General features: G+C 31.0%; 1 protein-coding gene across 1 annotated transcript in view; it reads left to right on the forward strand.

The window, feature by feature from the left end:
- The window catches only part of LOC114124187 (irregular chiasm C-roughest protein-like), a 205,513-nt gene that overhangs the window by 127,554 nt on the left and 51,367 nt on the right, over positions 1 to 26,592 (forward strand). Inside the window, exons 5-7 of the mRNA XM_050205793.1 lie at positions 11,179 to 11,431; positions 20,975 to 21,102; positions 22,894 to 23,175. Of these exons, the coding sequence (XP_050061750.1) occupies positions 11,179 to 11,431; positions 20,975 to 21,102; positions 22,894 to 23,175 (663 nt within the window). The remainder of the gene's footprint in view (positions 1 to 11,178; positions 11,432 to 20,974; positions 21,103 to 22,893; positions 23,176 to 26,592) is intronic.

A 26,592-nucleotide genomic window follows, 5' to 3' on the forward strand; every position in this document is an offset into this window, starting at 1 on the left:
TTAAGGTGTGCCGGGTCAATTTATTCAGGCCTTAAAGGTTCATTATTGTGCACTGTACTATTCTGTTCCTAGTTTATTATGTAATAATAATGCGTCTTTGGTTCATATGTGTAGCTTGACGAAGAGTCCTGCTGATTGTCCTGCGATTCACGACGTATTTCTTTATTTCCTCGTCTTTTGTCATTATATTATCCCGTGGTTCCGGAACAAAAGATTTTTCTCTTTGATGGATTGTCTCAGGGAAAAAAATGTTTTCCAAAGCTTTTCAGTAGTGTGCGGTATACGTCTATACACGCATTGGTGTTTTCGAGTGCCAGATATGTCCATAGTCATCGGTCGATAAAACGATGAAATCAAGCGGAAAAATCAGTTGGTGCATTTTTGAAATCGAAATATCGAAACCGAGAAAATTAATGACGTATAACCGCACGATATTGATAATTCACTAGCCTGTATACATATATAATCACGGTAATAGTATAATTACTACAATAGATGATATCATATTATTATGTTTTGTGAATACGACTTGGCGAAACTCGCGAAATTTTTAATCGGTACCGCGTTCGGACGTAAACGATTGCGGAGGCGTCGGAAGTGGCTGCAGCGGGCAGGGCGTGATTTATGTCGAGGAGTTTAAAACCTTTCTATCCAACGCCCCCCCTCTCTCATCACTATTACGACCGTGTTCCTCCGCCCCCACACCCGTGCACGATGGGCTTTTTTCGTTTCATTCTCACCACCACAGCCGCCGCCGTTACAAGCGGTTGTGATACTATTGTACGTATAAACTACCGCACACGTATACGCGTGTATATCAACATATCACGATGTCTGTCTGCGAGGCGATAGTTTCGGTGAGGGGGTGTAGCGGGTTGTATAAAGCGATGTGCAGTGTTGCTGCAGCACGCGGTGGTCGTGTGTACGTATATATACATACATACATAATAATAACAATAATAAGTGTAGTTCCGACCGTCTGTATACCAGCGACTGTATAATAATAATAATAATGAAATAAAACTCAACGATCGTGTGTATACAGTAGGTATATAGAGACTTTGTAATTTAACACGAGTCGGAAGAGAATAAAAATGTGAAGAAAAACGGCCAAGGTGCGACGGCGGTGCGGAGGAGGCGACGGGTCTGACGTCTGTCGTCGCACACGCGGCCGTGGGAATCGCTCGCCCGCTCTCCGACACATCGACTATACGAACGCGCAGACCATTTACCGGACAATAATAATAATAATAACAACAACAACAACAGACTCACCTCCGCCTTTGCCGACGTCTGGAAAAACATTTCTGCGCCCCGTTGTTGCGTTGTATGTAGTTGAAATCGTATTATGTACGGACGTACGAGTATGTGTGTATATATAGTATTTGTGCGTCTGTGTGTGTTTGTAAATCGTTTAAACAGTTCACGACGCCCCCGCGCCAGAGACGAGAGCGTCGTAGGCCCGCGAGTACGGCGTATATATTATGTATATTATAATAATATTTCATCTGCACGCGTTTAGTGCCTGCAGAGTTTCTGAAAACAGATGATTCGAATTGATATTTGACTCTATAAGTTTGTGCGACTTGCTTGGATTTTAAATATTTTCATGCGTATCTATTTTCTACGTACAAATTATGTATATTTTATATAACTTATGAAAAAGACTGTTGTGGACGGTTTTCTAGTCGATTTATCCAATCGATATAAAATCGAATACGCGGGAAATTCAATGTAGAGCAGACTTCACGATCGATTCGATTTGTTGTTTTGAATCCATATTATATTGCAGATTGATCGTCTATATATTGCAACCCTATAACACGTTTTCTTATGCAAACCACCGCCCCTTTATACGTATGCCATTCACATCAACAAATCCACTCGTAGCGGTCAAATACAGCCGAAAGTCTAAGTATTATACACTTACTTAAACGTGGTTACGATATAGATTTTTACAACTCGAAAACGCGTATAAAGTTATTATTAGGTTGTTTTGCTGAAAGTTAATTCTAAAAAAATATCTCGGTGACATATGAAAAATATAATTTAACGTTTAAATGATATGTGTGTTTTGTTTCCTAAACCGTATTCTATGTCTTGATCGTATCAATATTAACTGATTTGCGACGTAGAATCGTGACTAAACGTTTACCGCGAGTTTTATATTTTAATAGAATTATTATATTGATCGTCACACAGCTTTTTATTTTATGCACCAAAACTGACCACAGACGCAGTTTTATTAGATAATATTATATCTATGGTACTTTAAAACGGTGACTTTTAATTGGAAATCCTATTATAGTTAGCTCTAATAACGGTCTAAATCGAGACAGTAGATAATTATGAATTTTCGAACTTATTATTATTAACACAATTGAACGAATTTCCGGTTGTTCGATACATTGATACCTACGTATTCTATGATATTTATCAATAAACTAAATGCATAAAAAAAATGAGATGTCTGAATTGTGGTAGAATGGTAGATACAAAGCACATAATAATATAATATATACCTATATACCAGCATTATATCGGTGATGTTTCTAACGCAATAAAATAATTGTTTAAAAAACTTTATTTTTCAAAAAAAATACTTAATAGTTATCATTTTTTTTAAACATGCATTTTAAATTTCTTATTCCAAAGCATATTTTTATTTATTATTTTTTTTTTTGTGTACCTGCTTTGATGTATAAAATTCGGGTTTTTTACAAGTAGTTTACATATATAAGTATTTTAATTTTAGACGAGAAGCGAAAGATTATAAAGTATTACTCAAATATTTCGAAAAATGTTAATCCGTTACTTAACTCGTCTAAACTTTAAATACTTATTATATAATAACTTACTAATAAACTACTTGTCCGGAATTTGATGCCAATAGATCAAAGAGAACTCTGAAAAATGCTCAGTTTCGGAACGAACAATATTAAAAATGTATTGTTGCCATTCAAAAGAATACAAAAAAAAATGGAACACCCTGGAATGTACATTTAATTACGTAAAACACATTAAATGAACCACATCTTCAATTTATTGCGATTAATATAACAGCACTATTAATAATTCTAGTTAGTTGATAAAATAATAATCGAAAGAAAATTCGTCCAAGCACTTGCTCGCGTGTCCAGCAGTACATAATACGTTTTTTGCCCATGACCATAATCTATTTATTATACATAATAATAATTATTAATAACGCAATATAACAATATATATTATATACGTTTAACACACACACACACACACACATGGAGGGAGTACGCAGATAATACGCACAACGATAAACAGTCGTAAATTATTATAATAATACGTCCGGACAATGATCGATTTGTGTCACGACTTAATCATAAATTGTTTAATATATTCCATGATAAACACATTAAATACCTATACGTGTTTATGACCGCAGCAGCACCACAACTACGTAGATGATACTATACACGGTGGATTAACCAAGCCCCGTTTTTTAATTTAACAATGTATTTATTCAAGTTCTGATTTTAAATATGCTTAAAAACCACATTATAAAATTCTTGAAATTGTATGTACTACACTACTACTATACTTAACAAATATTCTGTGGCGATACAAACTTTTGTTTTCCAAACTAGATCCTCTCATTTTCACTGTAAATGATTAAAATTACTGAAAGAATGTTTTCGAACATTTTAACGTACCTACTTAATTCAAAATTTAAACGAGTAGTTTCTCAGTTATTAAAATGTTTATACTAAGGATAATAGTCCTTAAAAATATAGTTTTACAAAAATGTCAGTTTTAAAACAGAAGTTTGTATCTCCGCGTGATTCTCTTAAATTAGTACGAAAAATCACAATAATTTGAAAAACTGCGCTTTGTCGAAGAAAGCGAAGGGGATGACCAGGCTTCGTTAATCATTCTGTATTTTATACGCTACGTCCATCTTGAATTTGTTGAATAGTGTGCTTACTTATCAAAAATATACTTTGAATATATATGTGCCTGTGTGTGTGTACGTAATGTTTGTAAGTTCAATAGTGGGCGTCTAATATTATATGATATTATTCAAAAGGGGAAATGTTGATTTTAATTAACAGCAACGGAGAGATATAAAATTCGAAAAGTTTTATATAATTATAATAATATTATAGTTGTAGTAATTATAATCATTGAGATTCATATTTTAAAATATTATATCTATAAGTAGGTATATATAGGCCCTATGTATTACATTTCTTCTATTCAAATGATCACTGTCTAAAAGTATACTTTGCTGAGTAATCCATTGAACTTTACAGGCTACATTAATTTTCCAAGTCAATTTTTGTGTTAAAAAAAATGTGAAGTATCTAGTTTGGTGTTTTCATGGTGGCAAATTATAATTTTTGTTTATTAGTTTTATACTTATTCCCTATACAGATTTTTACATTTTTTTATAATGATAATTAATCTTATTTTATTTCATAATAACTAAAATGTACATAGCTTCGGTAGCGCTGGCTTATTTTTAAAGTAATTTTGTCGTAACAGTTATAAAGTTAAAAAATTAATTGACCAAATAAAAGTAATATCAATTTTCATTACAAACATATACACTTTTTTGATTTATTAAAAAAAATATTCATATGATTTTTAAAATAAATAATTTACGTATTTATAGTAGGTGTAACAATATTCCAATAAATTTTTACATATTTTTCAATAACGGTATAATAATAATGATTCTAACTGTCAGCTTTTCAACATTTAAATAAATATAACTATAAAAGTTCTGTTGTTCTGGTAATTCGAATTAAAACTGTAATTTATCGATTCACTTGACACCATTATGTAACCGATTTTTAGTAATTGATAACTAAAAATTCAGTATATTTACGTAAAACTTCAATTCCCCGATCGAACAAATTGTCGTTGTGACGTTATTACTTGTTAACACTTAAAATTTTTCGATTCAACTTTCCGACCCTCATTACACACGGTAGCAGCACCGCCAACCATTCTCATCGTCATAACCACGACTACTGTACACATACGTTTACTGCATCATAAGATATTTACGTGCATTTTGTAAAATATTTTATATAACATTATAAGGACGAATTATTTTGAAATACACTTTCGATCGTTTATGCACCTACGTGTAGGTATACGACTTGTTGCACGCGTGTTATTTAATATGATAATATTGTTATTATTATTTTGACACTTGTTGCCGTGTGATGTTTACAATGTTTACACATTATTATTTATTACATATTATTATATGACGTGCGAGCAGCATGCTCGGTGGAAGTATATTATATATACTTAAGTGTTGTATAAATATTATCATAATATCGTGATGGAGCAGTAACGTCAAAAAATCAAAAAATACGAATAATCTGTGGATTATAATATTATGTATAAGTTCCCCTCTTACGAATATATAATTTCTATTATTTAAACATTTTAAACTAACTCAAACGTTTCAATCCTTTTGACTTGTTAATAATATTATTATTTTATTATACGTAACTATATACGCGAAAATAAAATAAAGCATTTCAATCTGGATCGTGCCGATTTCATATTAGGAGTATAAATGGCTCAATACATAAAGGGACAACATGCTTTTTTTTGTTCATTTATTATATTGTATAGTTAATTATAAACAATATCGATTATTATGCAGTGTGTCCTCGCATCTGAACGTACCTACCAAATATTTATTAATATTAGTAATATTAAACTCGTGACCAAAACGTTAACCATATACCTAATACAGTTAAGGGCACTATAATAGTTAATCGCTATACCTACTGGCTAATATAATAACTTAGACACTAGACATAATAATAATATAATATAACGCGTTATCACGTTGTTACCACCTACCTAGTAATATTTATGGCGTCCGTTATTGAGAACTATTTAAAATCGATTTAACGTAGTGCTTGACTCGATACATATAAGCACTATATACAGCAATCAATAAACGCGTCGAAAATCCGATTTCGGTTCGCAATCCGTGTAAATCACCTGTCGCCCATACGACTTTCAGTGAGTAATTAAAATATTGTATTATATTATACTAACTTACAGCTAGGCTATAATATCTGCGACGTGCCCTCGATGTACGCGCGGCTAATACGATACGTAGGGCCACTAACAAAATATTATGTTATTTCCCTATATACACGTTAAAATATGATACGTTCTCTCCCGGCGATCCTTGGTCCATAATCCTCATTAAAACAATAATAATAAAAACCTGCCAGTACCGCCCACCCGTGTCCAGCGCGTAACTCTTTCCTACGATGATGTAGTCCTTCATACACTCGTCGTCGACCAGTCGTTGTGCTTGCACGACTGTCCGGGAGTCGGGACAATCATCATAGATTTAATATCGGCGTACGTGAATAATAATTCGAGCGAGTGACGATATAGTGTGTCATTATAATATTACCGCGGAGACGTTATTATATCAATTTGTTTTATATTACACGAGTTCACTTTATACCTACGATACGTGTTGTAGTACAACAGCGGCCTACCCATATGTCCATCACGTACACGGGACCAAAACAATGGTTGTGATAATGTAATTTGTCGGATCCCTATATGTTCTCACCCGTCGTCGGGATGCTGTAAAACACAATGGAAAAAATATAAATACCTGACGGTTGGCTACCTATATAATACTCCAGCGATATGTACGCGTATAATGTTATAATGTAATACAATTATTATTATACTTTGCTTCTGATGCGCAGCAGTATCGGCCTAAATTAAAATGTAATTCTTACGTGTTTACCGGTCCGCTAGACGAGGAAAACATACGCCGTCTATGATGTATAATATTATAATTTATACTCGTAATAATATAGAAAGGCGACGAGTAGATAGAAAAAAAATCCCGTTACTTTATACGAATGATGTCGGTGGTATATATTTTATCGATTCGACAAAAAACGACGATGAGCTAAAACTCCTGCGGGTGTTCGAAAGAGAAATCCCGAGAAATATATTATGTGTCTTATATATATGCGATCCCATCACGCTAAACCTGGAATTGAGAAATCGTGTATGTATACGCGCAAAGAAAAAATTGGGATATTGAAATTCAAAGTCAAAGTATTTTGAAATCTAAAAGGCTGAAATAGACGGGTAGCTGTATAGTGTACATATATATATATTATATGCACTACAGGCAACTTTAAATAGACTGACAAAGATTGAAGACGGATGAAATCGCGAACGGTGGAAGGAATTGATAAAAGCGCAAATAAAATTTAAAAAAATGTTTTAATAATATAATAACTAAAAAAAAATCCAAGAAAGGATATACGTCCCGTCCATATACCTTTAGCAGCTACAATCACTCTATTGTGCCTGAGTTTCTCTGGTCACTTTTTTTCGGTTAGAGTGCAAAGTTAAGGCAACATTTCAAAATCTCTGATGAACATGTACGGTGTTTTTTTTACAAAATGTTCATCCGAATTCTAATATTGTTGTTTTAGTATACGTTTCTTACGGTTTTAATAATATTAATAACACGTAAAAGTCAGAGTATGCATTTAGTTAAACGCATTACAGATGAAAACATGCAAATTGTACTCATCTATTAAAACACACGTGAAGAAGCTTTGGTATATTATGTTTTAAATAATGGGTTCAATGAAAAGACGAAAATAATAAGTAAATATTAAAGTGGCCGATTTTTCACTCCAGTTGTAGAGCTGTGAACGCACACGAATTTTCAAAACCGTAATAATAGTAAGCTATAATATTTGGGTAATACACTATAATATTATATAATACGTAACCATCACTTCGTCTCCGTTTTTTCATTTGTACGTTGGTCGAAAATAAGCGGGAAAAAATGTAAAACAAAAATGACCGGGACAGGATTGGGAGGTAATGGTACATTGCAGACTGTCATAAATAAATAAATAATTTTCTTTTTTCTAAAAAAAACCGATAATACGGTCGTGTCTGGGTCGCCACTGTGCTCGTCGTAATAAGTGCAGTTTACCGAATACACGTGTATAATAATAAAATAATATATTACCATATAATAATATGTATATTAGAAAATACAATATTATGTATAGCTGTATAGCCATTAAAAGAATGAAGCGCGCGCATATTATCTCATTAAAAACGTCGTCGTGTTCTACCCGAGTCTAAAAACCGAAAGAAAAAAAAATCATCATCGCCGTCGACGTCGTTGTGTATAATATAATAATCAGTGCAGCGCCGCGTTGTTAGTTATAATCGCGCCTGGCAGACAGACGACGTCTGTTGCAGGGTATCGCGTGTGTATATGTATATATTTATTATGTTATATAATTTCGGATTTTTTTTCGTCGTCGTCGTAGAATACATCCACCCCGCGTGGTTCGGGAGATTCTGATGAACCCCGTCGCCGGCACATGTGCAGTGTACGGGCGGACCTCTCCGCTTCCCATATGACACACACGCGTATATAATATATTATTATTTTAACGCGCATGTCGTAATATCTGTAAAATAATAATATTATATGTATTAATGACAATGTTTAATAACAGAGTACCCCCCACCTTCTCTCCGTCGCCACTTCATATATTACACGCGTTTACTGTATAGTCATTGTTTCTTTTCGATTTTTTTTCCTCTTTTGCCCCCTTCCTTTTACGACCAGCACCGCCATTTCCATATTTGGGTTTCTTTTTCCGTTCTCACATCGCGTCTACGTGTAGGGGGGAAAGCGCGGGGACGCGGGCGACGACGACGAATATGCGTGTGAATCCATATTGAGTCCGGGACGACGTAAACGACGAAAGAAAAAAAATAATACCAGACCGCGACTATATATTATTATGTAAAATATATATACTATACTTTTACGAAGGATAGGACCAGATCTATTGACTATTATAATAATATTTATAATATCTATACGCGTAAAAATATGGTGACTCAACAAGCCTCATGTTCGCCTTTTTTTCTTCAATACTACGCATATTCTATTCAAAATCTGATTATTGGAGCTTTTAAATATATTCTAACACTTTTGTACTAATTAAGGATTTACATGTATCCTGTGTATGGAAATAAAAACTTCTGTTTTTCATATGAAAATGTCCCTTTTTTACTGTAAATTATTTAACTGACTAGTCAACTAGTGACTTCTTTTTCTGAACATGGATGTATTGAATTAAAATTCGAAAAAATAGTTTTTGAGTTATATTTTACATTTATATAATTTGTAAAAATGGTCCAATAATATAACGCTACCTATGGATTCATTATAACATAATAAATTGTATATTTTTGTAAAAAAAATTTTAACGGCCTTATTTTTGGTATAAACAGTTAACTTTTCGTTCGAGTTTCGACTTCAGAATTAAAAAAAAAAATTATTCACTCTGACTTCTAAAAATCAGATTTTGAGCAACGTTAAATGAATAAATTGGGATGAGCGTTCTCGGTAAATCGCCCTATATCGTATATTGCTGCAGGCTGCATAATATTTGCTGCAGGTCCATGCTTGGACTATACGGTTGAAATCGAAAAATAGTAATTTCCCGATATACGCAATAACATTGTATTTTATATGTACATATATATTTTATAGCATGTGCGTATCTACAATGAGAATGCAACATAATACGTCTTATTGCGACCACCGCGCTTACCAGAGCTATATATATATATTATATATGGGTACGATGTATAATCTATAGACCGCGTGATCGAGTGGCGTATTATTATATGGTAGGGTTCCGTACGCGCTGTAATATTTCAAGGCGAGAAGATCTAATTATTATTTCCGATCATTCGTTTTGTGCATGACGTTATTATAAAAATCGAACACATATTATATATATTATATAGGTATAGCCATATAGGTATATATATAGGTAATAAAGTAGTCCTTCGCGCTCGCTTCTTATTATACCTTTATACGTGTATTGGATCTAGACCCGAAAAGTATAATATAATATTTAAATCGTATACATATATTACACGTAGGTACGAAGTATTATTAAAGCATATACCTACGGTTTTATTTCGGTTGTTTTTTTTTTATTTTATTTTTAATTCCGCGCCATTACGCTAATTACGGAGCGGCGATATCACAGGAGGTACGCTTTATAATAGGTATACGCATATAATATTATATAAGAGATGTAGAACCTAACCCTAGTGAGTACACTCGCAATATTATTTCTTATAAATATTTTATCAACGAGCAGAGAGCTTTTTTATCTCATCCCGTTTTCTTTCGTTTAATCAATAACTTACATCGGTAATATGTAAATGTAAGGATGTACATTATATACAGGGTATATTCTTACACCGGTAAACTGCATTATTCATTATTCATTTTCTCGAAGTATTAATGTTTTTAAAAATATGTTTTTTAATACATTTTTATTGTTTTTTATCGGTTTATATTTTTAGTTTTGTACATATAATTTAATGGTGTTATGAATTTTTGATTTCATAATACCAGATTCCGAATATAAGTACATAATTCTTGAGCATTACATGTACAAAAGTTGAATTTTAAACGGGTAGTTAAATACTTATATCTAATATTTACTAACAATATACAAATATTTATTATCCTACCCGTTATACGCCATATTTTATGATATATTATACTATACATATTATAAAATACATTTTGTGATATTTCCAAATCTACTACCTTGTAGTTGTTGCCTTATTTTTACTCGACCGCTTATCTGTGAATTTCGGTATCCGATTAAAGTTTGCATTGATATAGAGGTCGACTAGCTGTTGTTCAACTACTATACAATGTTTACATAATAATATAGAAAATTAAATCTAATTTTAACTTTTACAAAAAAAAAGAAAAAAACACAAAATATTTCAACTTAAAACTTTAATCGATTAAACTACACAAACGTACGCTATATCGCGTATTTTATGCGGTGGATATAATGTTTAATTTTAAAGTTCACCGTCGCCAAATTCGACAAGACGAAGAACAGCGAGATCTTATTTTAAACGAGATATAATAGTATTATAGGTATATATTAGGTATACAAATCGCGCGAACCGTGATCACAAAAAAAAAAGCTGTGTGATGGTCATTGCTGGCGCATCATATTCAATATAAAATAAATAATAATAATTGTACAATATGCCTTGTGCATTATTATTTTATGTTTAACATCTGTCATTTTGTAGATAACGCTGACGATTGCCGGGCCAACAAGGAAGCTGGTCGAAGGGTCGGACGTGCAGTTCTTGTGCCTGACGAAAGCCAACCCACCGGATGTATCCTACCGGTGGTTCGTCAACGATCAGTTTGCACTGAGTGAATTGACATCCGAATTATGGCTGTTCAACATAACCAGAAGGCTGCACAATTCGTTGGTCAGGTGTGAGGCACAAAACTCCGTGGAGAAAACAGAGGAATCTAAAGCATTAAACATATTGTGTAAGTACCTACACCTTATATTATTTTAATATCGGCTACGAGATTATTGACGCAGAACTCATTATTTAAATAACAATCACCTTTTGAAAGTATTTTTATACAACTTTAAGTCGTTAAAAAATATTTTCCTAAATATATGTATAAATATAGTTTTTACTATTTTTTTCAATCGTAATTCCTCATTTCAAAGCTGAATATTAAGTTAAGCTTTTTAAAGTTATTTTATGTAGATCAATTTGTATTATAAATTTTAATCTTAAATTTACTGAATTAAAATTATTTCAAATTAAGTTGCCAATTTTAGTCAACGCAAGCCATAATACGTTAGGCCTTACGTTTTTTCATAAATAAAATAAAATAACAATTGATAAAAAAACTTCAAATTGATGAATTCTAATTGTATCATTGTGCTATAAACTAAAAAGTACCTATACGAATAAAAATAAACTCTCATTCGGTCAATTTTGAAATCTGGAAAATACGAGGTGATGCATCGAAATACTTGAAAAAATGTAACACCAATTCGAATATAATATAAAAATAAGGGTTGTCGCTTAAAAAAATGAAGTTCTGTTGACCATGTGTAAATTGGAAGTCAGAGAAAATGAATAGCCTTTCGTTAGTCTAGTTTGATGTTCTCCAAACCAATTTTAAAAGCTTCAAAGTGTTCCCTATTTCTGTTGACACACGATATATGGAATCGATGTACATTCCAACATATTTACTGAGAAATTCTATATTGACAGCAAACATTACATCATTATCCAACATTTTCATTTTTAATATTTGAGATATATATTATTACAAACATTTCTTATATTATTTTATTTATAGCTCTAGGCTCTATTGAAACGTTCGTTTATTTTTTTTTATATATATGTTTTTAGGTAGACCAATTTAGATTTTTAACTTTTAAACAGAAATTCGATGAATAATTTTTATTTTCTAATCTGAGAAAGAATGATTTTCTAAAATTGTTGACGTTTAAATTTCGTAAGTGTTGAACATATTTAAAGTTTAGTATGTTTAGTTTTAGAGTGACACCGTCACATGCACTAAGTCTAGACGACTTCAAAACAGCTGTTGTAAATTAATTTAAACAAATACTATACTCGTTTCACGTTTGATATATTTAATTTTGAAATATAGGTACGTATATACATACGCTACAAGTTTTTAGAAAATATACTATGAAAGACCGTGAACACGCGTATTCGTATAATAATAATTATGTTACACTAAAAATTGTATGTTTGAAATATTTAAGTATTACAACCAAAAACAGACTATTGGTGGTTTTAAATTCGCTACCGCCGTGGTTCATCATGTACTAAATTTTTAAATATGAAAACGCGCAAATGATCACAGACGAGTAGACAGCAGACGAGTAGACGGCAGACAAGAAGACGGCAGACAAGTAGGCGACAGACGATACACCATGTATGCTGGAGTGCAGTGGAAAAAACGATTAAAACAATATATTTTTTAACAATTTTTTTATCGCGATAACAAGACATTTGTTGTTTTTTAGTAAAACCAAGCTATAAATAGATTTCGTATCGAAACAATAGTGATCACAGACCACAGTAACAATACTGCAGAATAGAATAATAAGATCAATATAATCGTTTCAACAATTCATTGTTAATTTAATAAATAGTACATTGTTAATTTTCATTTGACAGTTATCATTATAACCAATGCTACTATTAACCAAATGAATAATATTGTTATTTTGACCATAATATTATTAAGGTAACAATTTATAGATTGTTAACTGCTAACAAGACAATCTTCTTAATTTTACCAATGGTTTTTTTTTCAGTGTAGGTCGTCGTCTGCAGGTCGAGAGCACTCGATTCTTGGATTTCTATTTCTATATCATTTTTTCTCGTGCTCTTCCTTTGCCATGTACATTATTACACAAGCAATAAAATCTAAATGTCACGTAACAGAGAAGACCGTCGCCGCGATGTATATACGTATACTACACGTACGTATGTAACACATGTACTCACGTGCAGTACGTTTCGAAACGATGACGACATTTACACGTGTTCCAGACGGCTGCGGCGGCGACTTATATATGTACCCACTGCTTAGTGTATAGCTATAATAATATGTGTAGTAAATCGAATACACTTCGCATTCATCCGTGGCGAACATTGACAAAATTAAATTAATAATAGCAAGTTACCTTTTGTGCGGATTTCGTATCTATTTGACTTTTCGTATGAGTATAATAATTTAATTACATATTTATCGAATTGTGCTCTGCTGAAAACGCTACTTTTTTCACTATTCAGAAATTGTATAATTGCGTATACTTCACTGACACGATATAGGTACATATTATTATACTGTGTTGAAACAGTGATCTCGATTTTACGATCGATCTTCATACCATCATATCTGCGAACCTATTGTATATGAATGTAAATATGTGTTCGGAATGGTAGCAAACAACCGCATCATCGTATTATACGAACGACAAGTATCGTGTGCGTATAAAAACACGACAAAAAATATTAAAAAGAAAATAATAACGATAAAAGAAAAAAATGGGCTTAAGCGAAAGACATATCCATCCGGAATGTCTACGTCGAAATAATATTTTCGCCGAGGTTAATTATACGCGTTTAGTCTACTACTGTTCGTCGCAGTCACGACCAATTGGTATAGACGGTGCCGCTCATCATCAAAGATAATATAACATGACACAATATAGGTTACTTGATGCATATTGTTGCTCTTCAAAAAATAAAAATAACCAGAGTACGAAAATTGTACACGCGTTTAGATTTTTTTTCAAGCTTACATTGGAAATATTTTGAATGAAAAAATGAAAGTTCGTGTCTTACATTTTTTAATCGTACATAAAGTATTTTATAACTAATGATTTAATTACACGTCATATTATAAGAGGCCTTGTTATTTATTTTTTTCATCAATTCTACGATATAGATAGACTACAGTCTACAATAATGCATTTATAGCGACATGCATGTTATGCATTCAGAATAATCCATTTGGATCCATTACTTATTTGAATGATTCGATACATATTGTAGCTTGCAAAGAAGAATAATGTTTATCCGACACCGCAATAGTGATCCTTTTTGATATTTTTCATTTTTATATAATACCTAATTAATGAACATTTAAAAATGTATAGTTTTAATTATCACATCATGATTTGCTTTATGCTTATTGATTATAATTTCCTGCTGCTATATATGCTATACCTATATAGGTAATAGTCACATTTTTCATTCACGAGATACAAGTCGACCATGACAATCACAAGTGACAGGTACCTAAACACGTTAAAATGTTGTTGTAAATAGAACCACGGTAGTGTTTGGATGAAATAAATTATACATAATCCAATATTTATAAGCTGTGGTCACCATCAAACTTTATTACGGTAGGTATACCTATATATAAGAATTTAATTCGTGATAAAAATAATATGACATGAGTAACATCGAATCGCCGTGTCACGACTGCTGCACATTCGTCGTAAAACAATATTATATTTATACGAAGCGTATGTTATTTATGAGTCTCGCACGCAGTTTATACGAATCGTGTGAAACGATGATCGAGACGCGACGGTTTTGTTCAAATTTCGATGGTTTTTGTCACACAAATATTATAATAATTTTGTTGTAATACTATCGTCGTCTCGTATACAGTATTATAATAGCAGTGCATACATAATATTAGTACAACTATTATGTAGTATAGATCCAAACACGTTCAGAGCTTAAACAGATGCGGGCGTATACGCGCACGGTGTGGACGTCACGTGTGTACATCGCGTGAAACTGATATTATTCATTCGACGTTCGACCGTTATAATATACGACATATACCATATACGTGTTCTATGGTATACGCGTACATTATATACATATACCGCAAGTTTGCATATTATACGGATACGGAGGACTATAAATTTAATACGTTTGCGGGTTTTGTTTGTTTTTTGTCCCGCTTCTCAGTTCTCATTCTTTCTGTAATAAAAATTATACCTGAAAAGAATTCGTTTGAATTTTAATTTAATATTAAGAATTCGAGCATGTACTGTCACATATTTTCTTTAAAATTTGTAGTACTCATATTCTAATGTTAAGTCGATTCCCAGAAAATTGTGTTATTTGTTTATACAATCTGCATTCTGCATAATGATGTTTTTTTTACAAAGTATATTATTATTTTATTTTTTTAATTACCTATATATTTATTTATTTATTTTTTTTTTTTTTTGAATCATATTAAAAATAATCTATTTCGCCTCTTTTAATTTATTAATTATAGCATGCTATATTATGTATGTAATACTTAACACATTATTAGTGTATTGAATTCAAAGGCCCTAGTATTGTATAACTGTGATACACTGATACCTATATATAATATTATACAATGATAATATAATAGTTCACAAAAAAATTATTTTGAGAATTAGGGAGTTACGACGATTTGAGAATTATAAAAATTTTTCTATTAATTCATAACAATTTTATAATTTATTATCATTTTCCGGATATAATTAGTTGAACGAAATGTTACATAATATATATACGTCATATATTTTATAAAAACCATTATTAAAGATTATTATACTTAATTATTACTCATTATTACATAATATTTAGGTAATTTGGAAACTACTCGTAAAAATGTTCTGTAGTACCTAGATAATTGGAAATCCTCCCTCAGACTATGTTAACAAATTTAAAAATTCAAAATTTTAATAAATATATTATTTACTGTGTATCGAAGAAAGGATGCACGCTTGGTGAAACATCTACAGTACATTACAGAAGCTATAGACTGCATCAGAGATATTCGGTGTGAGTGGTACGATTTTTCCATTTTCATTTTCTTCCAATAAAACAGTATTTTCTTTCATAACGCCCTCCGCCTTCGTTATCGAAAAATCACCTGGCTCTGAATAACTTTAACCTATGTGTACATAAATGTTACAATCGTTTTGCACTGATTTGGTATTCAGACACTGTCGTTGCAGGTCAGCTCTCAGCGCACCTGTACACTTTATGCATATGTATACATATATAATATAAATAGGTATACCAATACGCACGTGATTAGAGGGACACTTTTTAAAAATATGTATTTTTTATTACCTGAATAATATTATAATATATCTATCTATACATACGGCAGTGGTCTGTAATTATACTGTAATTATATTTTTAATGGAGCCTCGGTAATTAACAAAAAAAAAAAAAAAATCTAGCTCCGGAAAACGATTTTTTTTACAAGTTATTCTTCTTGGAGTCTATGACTAGACCAAAAATGTAAAAAAAATTAGCATTGAAGTAAAATATATTTGAAAATCATCCATTTATTTCTCTTCTAGTACGGGTCTGTTTGCTTATAGACTATCGTAGAGTATGCTCAACTTATTATTACGGCGTAGTATAATCCGATAGTAGACGATGTTTGTATATGGGTTGTGGAGGTTATGGATAGATTAAAAAAATAATACAAAATCGAGCTTAGACACCCCGCGTTATCTATATTTTATAAAATGTATAATATTATAATAATTAAGGTCGGTTCTGTCGAGAGTCGCGACGATGAGTTTTAATACTTGTAATATCTTTTTTCCATATAATTTTATACATATTATTATTTTATGACGACGTGACAACGAAGCGATGACAATTTTTTCGAGTTTCCTGCTCACACGTCTCTTCGGAAAAAACCCATCCTATAATAATAATATATATTCATGAAACCGTAACATTTCCTAGTCACCGTCGCACTACAATTACCGGACATGCTGCCATAATAATATTGATAGGCGATATCGAGCATTATAATATAGTATATATATTATTAATAGGTTTTTGTTTCATCGATACGACGACTGACTACTACATACAGAGTGATTCGCCAATGACGATGATCAACTCTGTTTTATAATCCATTTATTCAAATTCTGTCTTTTAGACATTTTCAATATGCATACGAATACTATTTTAAATACAATTTAAAAATACTTCTGTTTTAAAAAACCTGTTAGGCAAGTAGTTTTATTAAATTCGATGTTTATAATATAAATTGGAATTTTAACAAAAAAAATCCGGTTAATTTGGATGTGTATAAGTACTTAAGAAAATAGTTTTTATAAACTGTTTCGCAAATAAAGCACACAGTATACTAATTAGATTTAGTTTTTGTTTAGTATTTATTATACTTTGACTATTAAAAAAAAAAAAAAAATAATGATGTGAATTTAACTGTTTTAATCGACATCATTTTTAAACTAGGTATCATAGTTCCTATACCTATATATTTTCCAAACTTTTAATCATAGGATTTTATACTTATTATACAAAGTTTAATTCCTGATTATAAAAAAATTATACTTATACGAAATTGATTTAGATTGTGAACAAGTTATATTATGAAACATCCTTTATAATATAGTTTATATAATTATTATAGTATGTACCTACTGTATATTATGCTATAAGCAATATCATACGTTTTTTCTTCATAAACTGGTATACGGTGGTTTTGATGAGGTTTCTGATCTTCTAGCTACAAAATCGATCGTTGTGCAGTGTCCGTATATGAGGTATAATCTGACTCATATGGTTGTGTTAAGAAATGTAAGGGGAATAGTCAAAATTTCGTAGGCATCAACTTTGTTTTAAATTTAAATAAACATTTAGTTATTTCTTTCGCAGAACCACCCACGATTCGGAATTATTTTTGGCGTAAACAATATATAATTTTTTGTTTTTTAATTTGGTTGGAAACGAATGGCTACTAATACTCTGGCGGAATAGCATGACTTCGGTAGACATTTGATGCATTTTACATAAAAATACGCGTTTCCTGTGTATAAAAGTATAATAGAATACCATAATAAAGCCCTTGTTACCTTACATTGTTCCGCGAGATCGAATTATTATATTATTAAACTGAACAATCGACCAGCCGAAACTCGCGCGACATCAGTGGTAGCTACCCAAACAATTCTTTAAGTCAATACTGTTGTGGTTTTGAAACAAACGATTATTATACTCACCAAGTCTGAAGGTGTAATTATGATTTTATAACACTGTACTCAATATAACTACTATTGTGGTTAAAACTTTTTATTATTATTATCATACTTCAACATTTTAGAAGAATATAATAAAATATAGGTAGGGATTAGGGATGACACCTCTTGAACGTTTTGAATTACTACGTCATTTATTAAAAAAAAATAATAATTTTTCAAATACTCAATAATATTAAACATCAACATTTTTAGAACAATATATTACCCGAATCCAATTTAAATTTTTTTTTTTTTTTTAAACACGTTCGTATACAAAGTACATGCCCAACAATTTTTTCCTGCGAAATTGTGTAACCGGTCAGAAAGATCACTTAAATATACGACATGTAATAAATCCAACGATTATTAACATTAATATTATATCTGTTCAGTAATACATACTATCAACGTCGCAGACACTAAACAATTATGTGCTAAAAACCTGATCGGCGTGTGCATCACATATAAAAAGTGTGGATTAATTTGGAAAGTCGGCAATTATTTTTAAACCAAAAAAAATTTAAATTTATAAACGTTTTTTCACACAATTTTTTTTTCTTTTATAAGTCATGGTACAAGGGAGGCCATCACACGCCATATTGTATATCACAGTATTAAAATATTAGCGCTATATCATGATCAGGGTTACTGATTTTCCAATTAATCAACACAAAAATGATAGCAGTGCGTGTAATAATAATATTTTTAAAAATGTTGGAATGTGTTTAATTCATTCTCTGCAGGCGTATTTCATGCGCACGTATGCTCATTTAGATTTGTCTGAACTTGCGTGCGTATGAAATATTCAAAATGGCGAGCGAACAGGCAAGTGCACGACGGAAAATTAAAATGCCAGTGCTAGGTTGCAAAATTTTAAATCTCTCTTCAACAACAACGGATGAGGAATTCAAGCAAATATCGACTAATCAGAATTTTATGAATTTGTCAAAATATTATAATCTTGTTTTTTGAAATCAGACGATTATTGCTGCTTCTGTCGTAAAATTTTAAACATATCCTACTCTCCTTCCAGAACTAAGAAAGAAACCACAGGTGTCCCGTTAAAGTCAGGCGTACAAAAAACATTTATTTTATAGCCAAGCGATACAATCAATAGTCAACTATACTGTAGGAAACCTTGTTGATAATATTATATTTAGTGCTAGTGTCCTTGCACGTTATATTGTAGTATGTTTCAGTGCCAACTCGTAAGTCGTAGGCCATTATACAAAACGACGTCACGGCAGATATTCGACTATTATACCGACCAACATATACACCTGCTCGGAACTTACCTATACATGCATAAGATATTATATGTATGATCCAAATATAAGTAATAATAAATTAAAAATATGTTTAAATCATTGACCGCAGGCATTTTTTTTGTGAGATCGTGCGTGTGTAGTAAACATCATGTGCGCGTCCGAGAGCTCGTCGTGCCGGTCGCGGTCCCCGGGAAATCAGAGCGGTTTCTCGGCAGTGCTGGTTTAACGATTCGAATTTTTTTTTTACATTTACGTTGTTTTTTTTTGTATCAAAACCACATTTTAATTACTAGTTTTTAATTACGCAACGCTGAATTCGTGTACCGCACATGTCCGCAACCTCTGTAGTATGATAATAATAATAACACGTATATTATATATATTATAGTAGGAAGTCCGATGTTGAAAAAAAATTAAATTAAAAAGAATTTAATTATCAACGTTTCGATGCTTGTGTATCATTTTATTATATCCATACGCGACGAACGAATAATAATAATATAAAGTCATCGTGATCGACAACATTTTTTTTTTTTTTTGAGAAAACGATCTGCATAAATATCATCAAGAGTTTTCACATTTATTACACCTGTATACCGCCGTGAACTTTATTGGTTTCGTCATTAATAAAATGTAAATCTGTCGCTGTAGCAATTAATAATAATGATAGTAAACACGGAGGGCGATTGCGGTCGTGCGGCGGCGGGAAATATTATTATCATACGAGAGCTAAACCTGATGATAACATCATTAAATAATTATATTATAAGATACCGTATTATTATTATAGTATCTAACACACGAATCAGTGGCACGAACCTGATTATTGAATGATGGCATTGTAAATGATGGTTCGCCTGAAGTTTTAGTGTGTCCAGAAGCTATATATCATTTTTAGCGATGTTAATCTATGCATAATTGCGACTTGTCAAAATATATCGTTTAAAAGTTTAAGGCATTAGGACTCTAGTTTACAAAACATTAGAAGAGAAAACTTTTGTATTAATTATCTCCTCGCTCTTTAGGTTGCTATCCATTATAATATTTTAATTCCAAGTTATACGTACGCTTGAATAGTCCGTGCACTCGAATACGTACTATTTATTTAAAAAAAAAACGGCCTACTATAAAAACTTATCTCGTATGATTACAATATTAATTTATTGATATTTTTTTACGCAGATAAACCCCAGTTCAAGAATCGACCAAAAAACGTCCAAGCGGATTCCGGAAGTTATGTAACAATTATATGTGACGTGGACAGCAATCCACCACCAAACATCGAGTGGACGTTCGAGAAAACAAAAAAAGTGAGTGTTAAACTTTTATCAATTATTTCGCTCTTCTTCTTCTTTCTATTTCTTCGTGTTCCTCTTCTATCGAAAGTTAGAAATCATCATGATTATATATTTCGCTGTTAGGTACATAATATAATATATCACAGTGTGTATATTATTATTATGATATGATGACATTTTGGCAATTATACCTGCCCCGGGGTAGTATTTATCATTTATGCTAATTGTTTTTGAAAGTTTTAATCACGTTTCGTTCATAAGTTATATGATTTTTTAACCCCTCTCACTGCATATCAGTCAAACCCAAGTTAACAGCTGGAAAGGCGGCGCACAGACGTAAGGTTCTGTCTTCGGTCTACGCATTCAGAACAAAAAGCATTAATCATTTATTGTCTAATGTAATTATTATTTAAAATGCCTACTGAAACTACCTATACAAACATCATAATTATCTCAGAACTTGGAATAAATTCATTCATTGTTAAAAGTTTGAAACGTATGGACGAAAATGAATTAAGTTCATAATATTTTGTTTGCATCAACTTAATTTGAATTTCGTTTCACACGAAACTTGAACTTTTTTTAGAAGTTAATTTTATTTTAAAATTATCGCGTTGTCCTAATAATATTATATATGTATAATAATAACTAATAACAAGTCGAAATTTAAATACTGCCTAATTATTCAAATACTATGACTTATACTTATTATTTAAAATACGATATGTACAAAATCATCGAAGCGAGTTGAAACTATATAAGTTATTTTGTAAAAAAAAAATGAATTAATTTCCAAATACATTTACTTAAACGAAACAAGTTCGTGAACTTTATTAGATATGCTACAGCTAGCTGTATTCTTAATTAGTTCATATTACAATGAACTTTCCAAATTCTGCGATATGATGTTATGTATTATGTTTGCGTTTTATGTAAGTAATTCGTTAATTCATTAAATAACTATATATATATTACATGGTTATATTGGTTAATTTAGTTAATATGTATAATACCAGTTGGGTTTTCGCTAATGTTCCTATGTAATTTATTTTCGTCATATATAACTGTGACTGAAGTAAATAACATACAATACTTGTTGCTGTTGTCCTCATATTAATAAAAATAATAAGATACGATAATCACACATCCCAGATGAAGATATTTGTTTTCGAAAATCATCCGAATCCTAATAGCAAAATTTGAAAAGAAACTCTAACTCTAAATTAAAAATTTAAAAAGTTCTTATATTAATAAATAAAAATAATATAATAATAATGTAAGGTTTGTTTAAATTTACCCAATACTGACATTAGTGACACTTGATTTTTATTTTAAATTTTAAATTTGTTTAGTACCTATTTCGATAAAATTCTAATAAATGGACGTAGTACAAATCAGAATAAACTTTTTAAAAATGTTTATTTATTTTGTATACATTTTATAGATATTCGCTAAATTGTTAGGTATTGTTAGTTTATAAAATATCTATTTAGTATGTAGAAAAACTAGTTGGAGTATGTATTTATGGATTCAATACATTAACGGGAAGTGTGTCCGTGATTTTATCAAATAACTACTTATTTTAAAGTATTACTTCGGAATTTCATTCATTAATGGCTAATGCTATCATAAAATAATAATATATTGTGCATTAGTCTCGTCTTCTCGTAAACATACATCTCCGCGGTTTATCGCCCTCGTTGTTAGGTACCCTATAGCAATATAAAGTCATAGATTGTGGTTTAATGTAAAACGTTTAGTGTTTGAATATTATTAATTACCACGTCCGTTGCTTGGCTGCAGGTGATGAGCTCGACTAGCAACTTGACGGTGCTCGTGTCAAATGCGACCATCGGTCGGTACCACTGCAAGGCCACCACGCCAGGGTTTGGCGAAGTGAACGCCGAGGCCTCGGTGTCCATGAGGGGCAAGCCGGCCATCGACAGCCCACGTGTCCAGTACGGCACGCCATCCGAAACAGTCCGGCTCGAGTGCGTCGCCTCGTCCGTGCCGGTCGCCGACCGAATAGTTTGGACCTATCACGGCACCGTCATCGGCACCAGGAACGATCAAAACTATTATTCGGTGAGTATACTTTGCGGTTAAAAGTTTTACGAATATTTCGCGGCGTTAAGTATTATGATGCAAAAAAATATAAAACATATTATACAATATACATATTATAAGTACGATAAGAATATTTACAAATATTCGTTTTTGATGTTGTAATTTTGTACAATTATTTTAAAAGAAATTAAAGTTTTTTAAATTTGGTTGGTCACCCAACATTTATCGGTATATTTAAACTTCAGAAGCATCAATAATCGGTTGTCTGAGTTACATTTCCACAAAGCGGCTTTAGTTGGTTATACTGATCGATTTTTGATGATAATCACAAAATTGGTTCACGGGATTTTGGCTTACTTATACATTGTTGTTGTTTATTTATTTGGTTGGTGCCCTTTTTATTATTTTCTTGATCGATCACTAGTACTAACTACTAAGACCGTCATTGTAAAAGGTTAGTGCAGAATGCAGATAAAGGATTTCAACAACTAATAATCAAGATTGTTTTTTGATTTTCTTTATTTTTGTAAATAATCAAATTTCATACCATACTTCAGAAATCTAACTAAACAAGTTAAATGTATTTTAGACTGGTTCAAGGGTGATTATTTTAAATGTATAATAAAATTTAAAACTTATTTTTTTAAGCGCTAACATTTTTTTAATAATTTAGTAAAAAAAATCATTTCCTTTTTTTATCGTTATAAATTAATTTTTAATTTCATATTTCGAATCATAGTATTTTTTTGGAAATTTTAATAAATAAAAATAAAAATTCTAAAGAGTATTTCCTAGTTAATAAATAGGTAATAGCTTGTATAACTTATCAGAATGTCAACCTTTAAAAAATCTCTTTATAACGTGCTTATTACGTTAAATCCTATTGGGCGCAGGATGATCGTCCTTATTAATTATTATATTATAAAACAAATTAAACTCGTTGTTTAAGTATTGAATCAAAAATCTTCGATTTGAAAACCAAAGTATAAAAATAATTTAATATGCACAATGCATTTGGTTGCAATAATACACATTGTATTAAAGCCATAGGCCGAACCATTTTTTGAGATCAATAACGGTGTAAGGTGTAATATATTATTATTCATCATTATATTACTCGTATTGCACGTTTGGTATGAAAAAATAAGGGAAAAGGCCATTTGCAAGACGAAACGTTCAAATAACTACGCCAGAGCGTTTTAAGAATTTGAAATTCGTATATAATGGTGAAATGGAAAAAAAAATTACATAAACACGCGGTTTGACTAAAACGAAGAAATACGCGGTTTTTTATTTTGATCGAAGTGTACGTTTTTTATTTTATTTTTTTGTTCTTCGAGATGTGGAAAAAAACCCATACATACATTAATCTAAATATCTACACATATATGTGTGATACATATATGTATCTAGAGTAATATTGATGCATATAAAGAATACAATAAACAGCTGATTAGCTGACTGGTTACAACGTATAACTTAATAGATATATTATATTATATTATCTGGACTGATTTTTGTTATTTTAAAAATAAAACTCAGTTTTTATGTACATGGTTTCCGGATGAACGGATCTCAGATATTTTTAGAGGGGTTGCCCTTGAGGGTTCTACTCGTAGGTAATTTCTTTTTAAATACAATTAAGTATTTTACGTGATTTTAATTCATTACAAACCGAATTTTATCTTTATGTATTGAAAATAGAAATTTGTACGGGGCCCTCCTTAAAAAATACAAAAACTTTAAGTATCTATTTGAAAACATTTAGTACATTTAAAACTTAAAAAATAAAAATTTAAATAAATTCCATATTATTCTATAAATAATTACTGTATCGATCTAAGCACAGTTATGAAGATCAATGCGACTATCTGTGCTGTAAAACTTCGTATTATGGGTTTCATGTTTGAACACCAGCAAATCATATGATTTTTTATAATCATTGTTTTCATCATTGCTCTTGTGATATTGACAACGACGAAGATTACAATGAATATTATTGTTATAATAAAACGCTTCAAAGAATCAATTTTATAAAGACATACTAAACTTTATGCTATTGTTATTATACAACGTTATGACAATAATTGCTTTATTATATAAATCATAACAATACAGTCGCTAACAGTCGGCGGAGGTCGTGCATGTACCTATAGCGTATATATTATTATTATGTATATACATATGTGTGTGTATGTGTGTGTGTGTGTGTAGGTAATGTAATAATTTCCGAGGGACGGGATGCCAATTATCGGAACTCTACGCCCTCTCTCTAGAGGAGTCGGTGTTAAATCCGTCCAATCAACCGCGTTTGTATATTTTAATACTTATTTTATAAGTATACAGGATACCACCAAACATGTTCATTTCCATTTTTCATATAATAATGAATTCATTATAATTCTGATCTTTAGAATTTTTAAATAGACTTGATGAAAATTTTTTAAAAAATTGAGACTTTTTGTATCACTTATGCAGTGTCCTACAGATTTACAACAATCCTCTGTGTTTCAAATGAGAAATCCTATTCCACTGTTAACTATTTAGCGAATACATTTTCTGAAAATATTTGCGTATCAAAATCAAAATTAGAGTGTGTAATTTTTGATGTATTCAACATTGAGTACTAAGAAAAATACGTCTATATTAATGTGGATTCGGAAAATATGAGGGCTATGATAGTTTTAAAAATATGTGGACTTTCGGTACCTATATTATTTCAAAATTCTAAAAATCAGAAATTGAATCAATTCGTTATAAAATGCAATTATTGGGATCACTCTGTATAAATTGCAATGTTCCGCGATGATGTTTAAACCTAATAACAATGATTTGGTAATTGTGTTCACACAAATTTGAGTACAAATAACAATGTCACATTATTATTATTATGTAACACGGTAACATGATATTTGAGCGAATAGTAAGTTAACTACTGCTATAATTACTTATAATTTACCCGTGAAATTTATCACGTCAATTGCAAAATCTTTCAAGCATAAAATTCGTTTAAGTAAAAAAATTGTTACGACAATAAAATATGTATAGTGATTAATATACTTTATTCGTATTGTCTCGTTGTTAAATTATCTTTAACGATAATAATATATTGCCTATAATAATACCTATACTTGAAAATGAAATAAATCTAATCCAAAAGCAAAGCGTATGACGTAGGAGATGATGAGTTCTCCGAGTCCTTATACATTTAAACCAATAAAAAAAAAATAAAAAACAAACATTTTACTTAAAATAAAAATAACAAATACAATTAAAATACCATATAGTGTTTATCTATACGTTAACCCCTCAAACTTTATTATGATAATATAATAAATAATGCGATTAAAATAATATATATAAATAAGTCTGCGTTTTGGCGATCGTGCGTACGTAATACACTTATACTTCGACGTCACATTTGGAGTCTCCCCT

The sequence above is a fragment of the Aphis gossypii genome, chromosome X (assembly GCF_020184175.1).
Source record: "Aphis gossypii isolate Hap1 chromosome X, ASM2018417v2, whole genome shotgun sequence".
NCBI classification, from domain to species: Eukaryota; Metazoa; Arthropoda; class Insecta; order Hemiptera; family Aphididae; genus Aphis; species Aphis gossypii.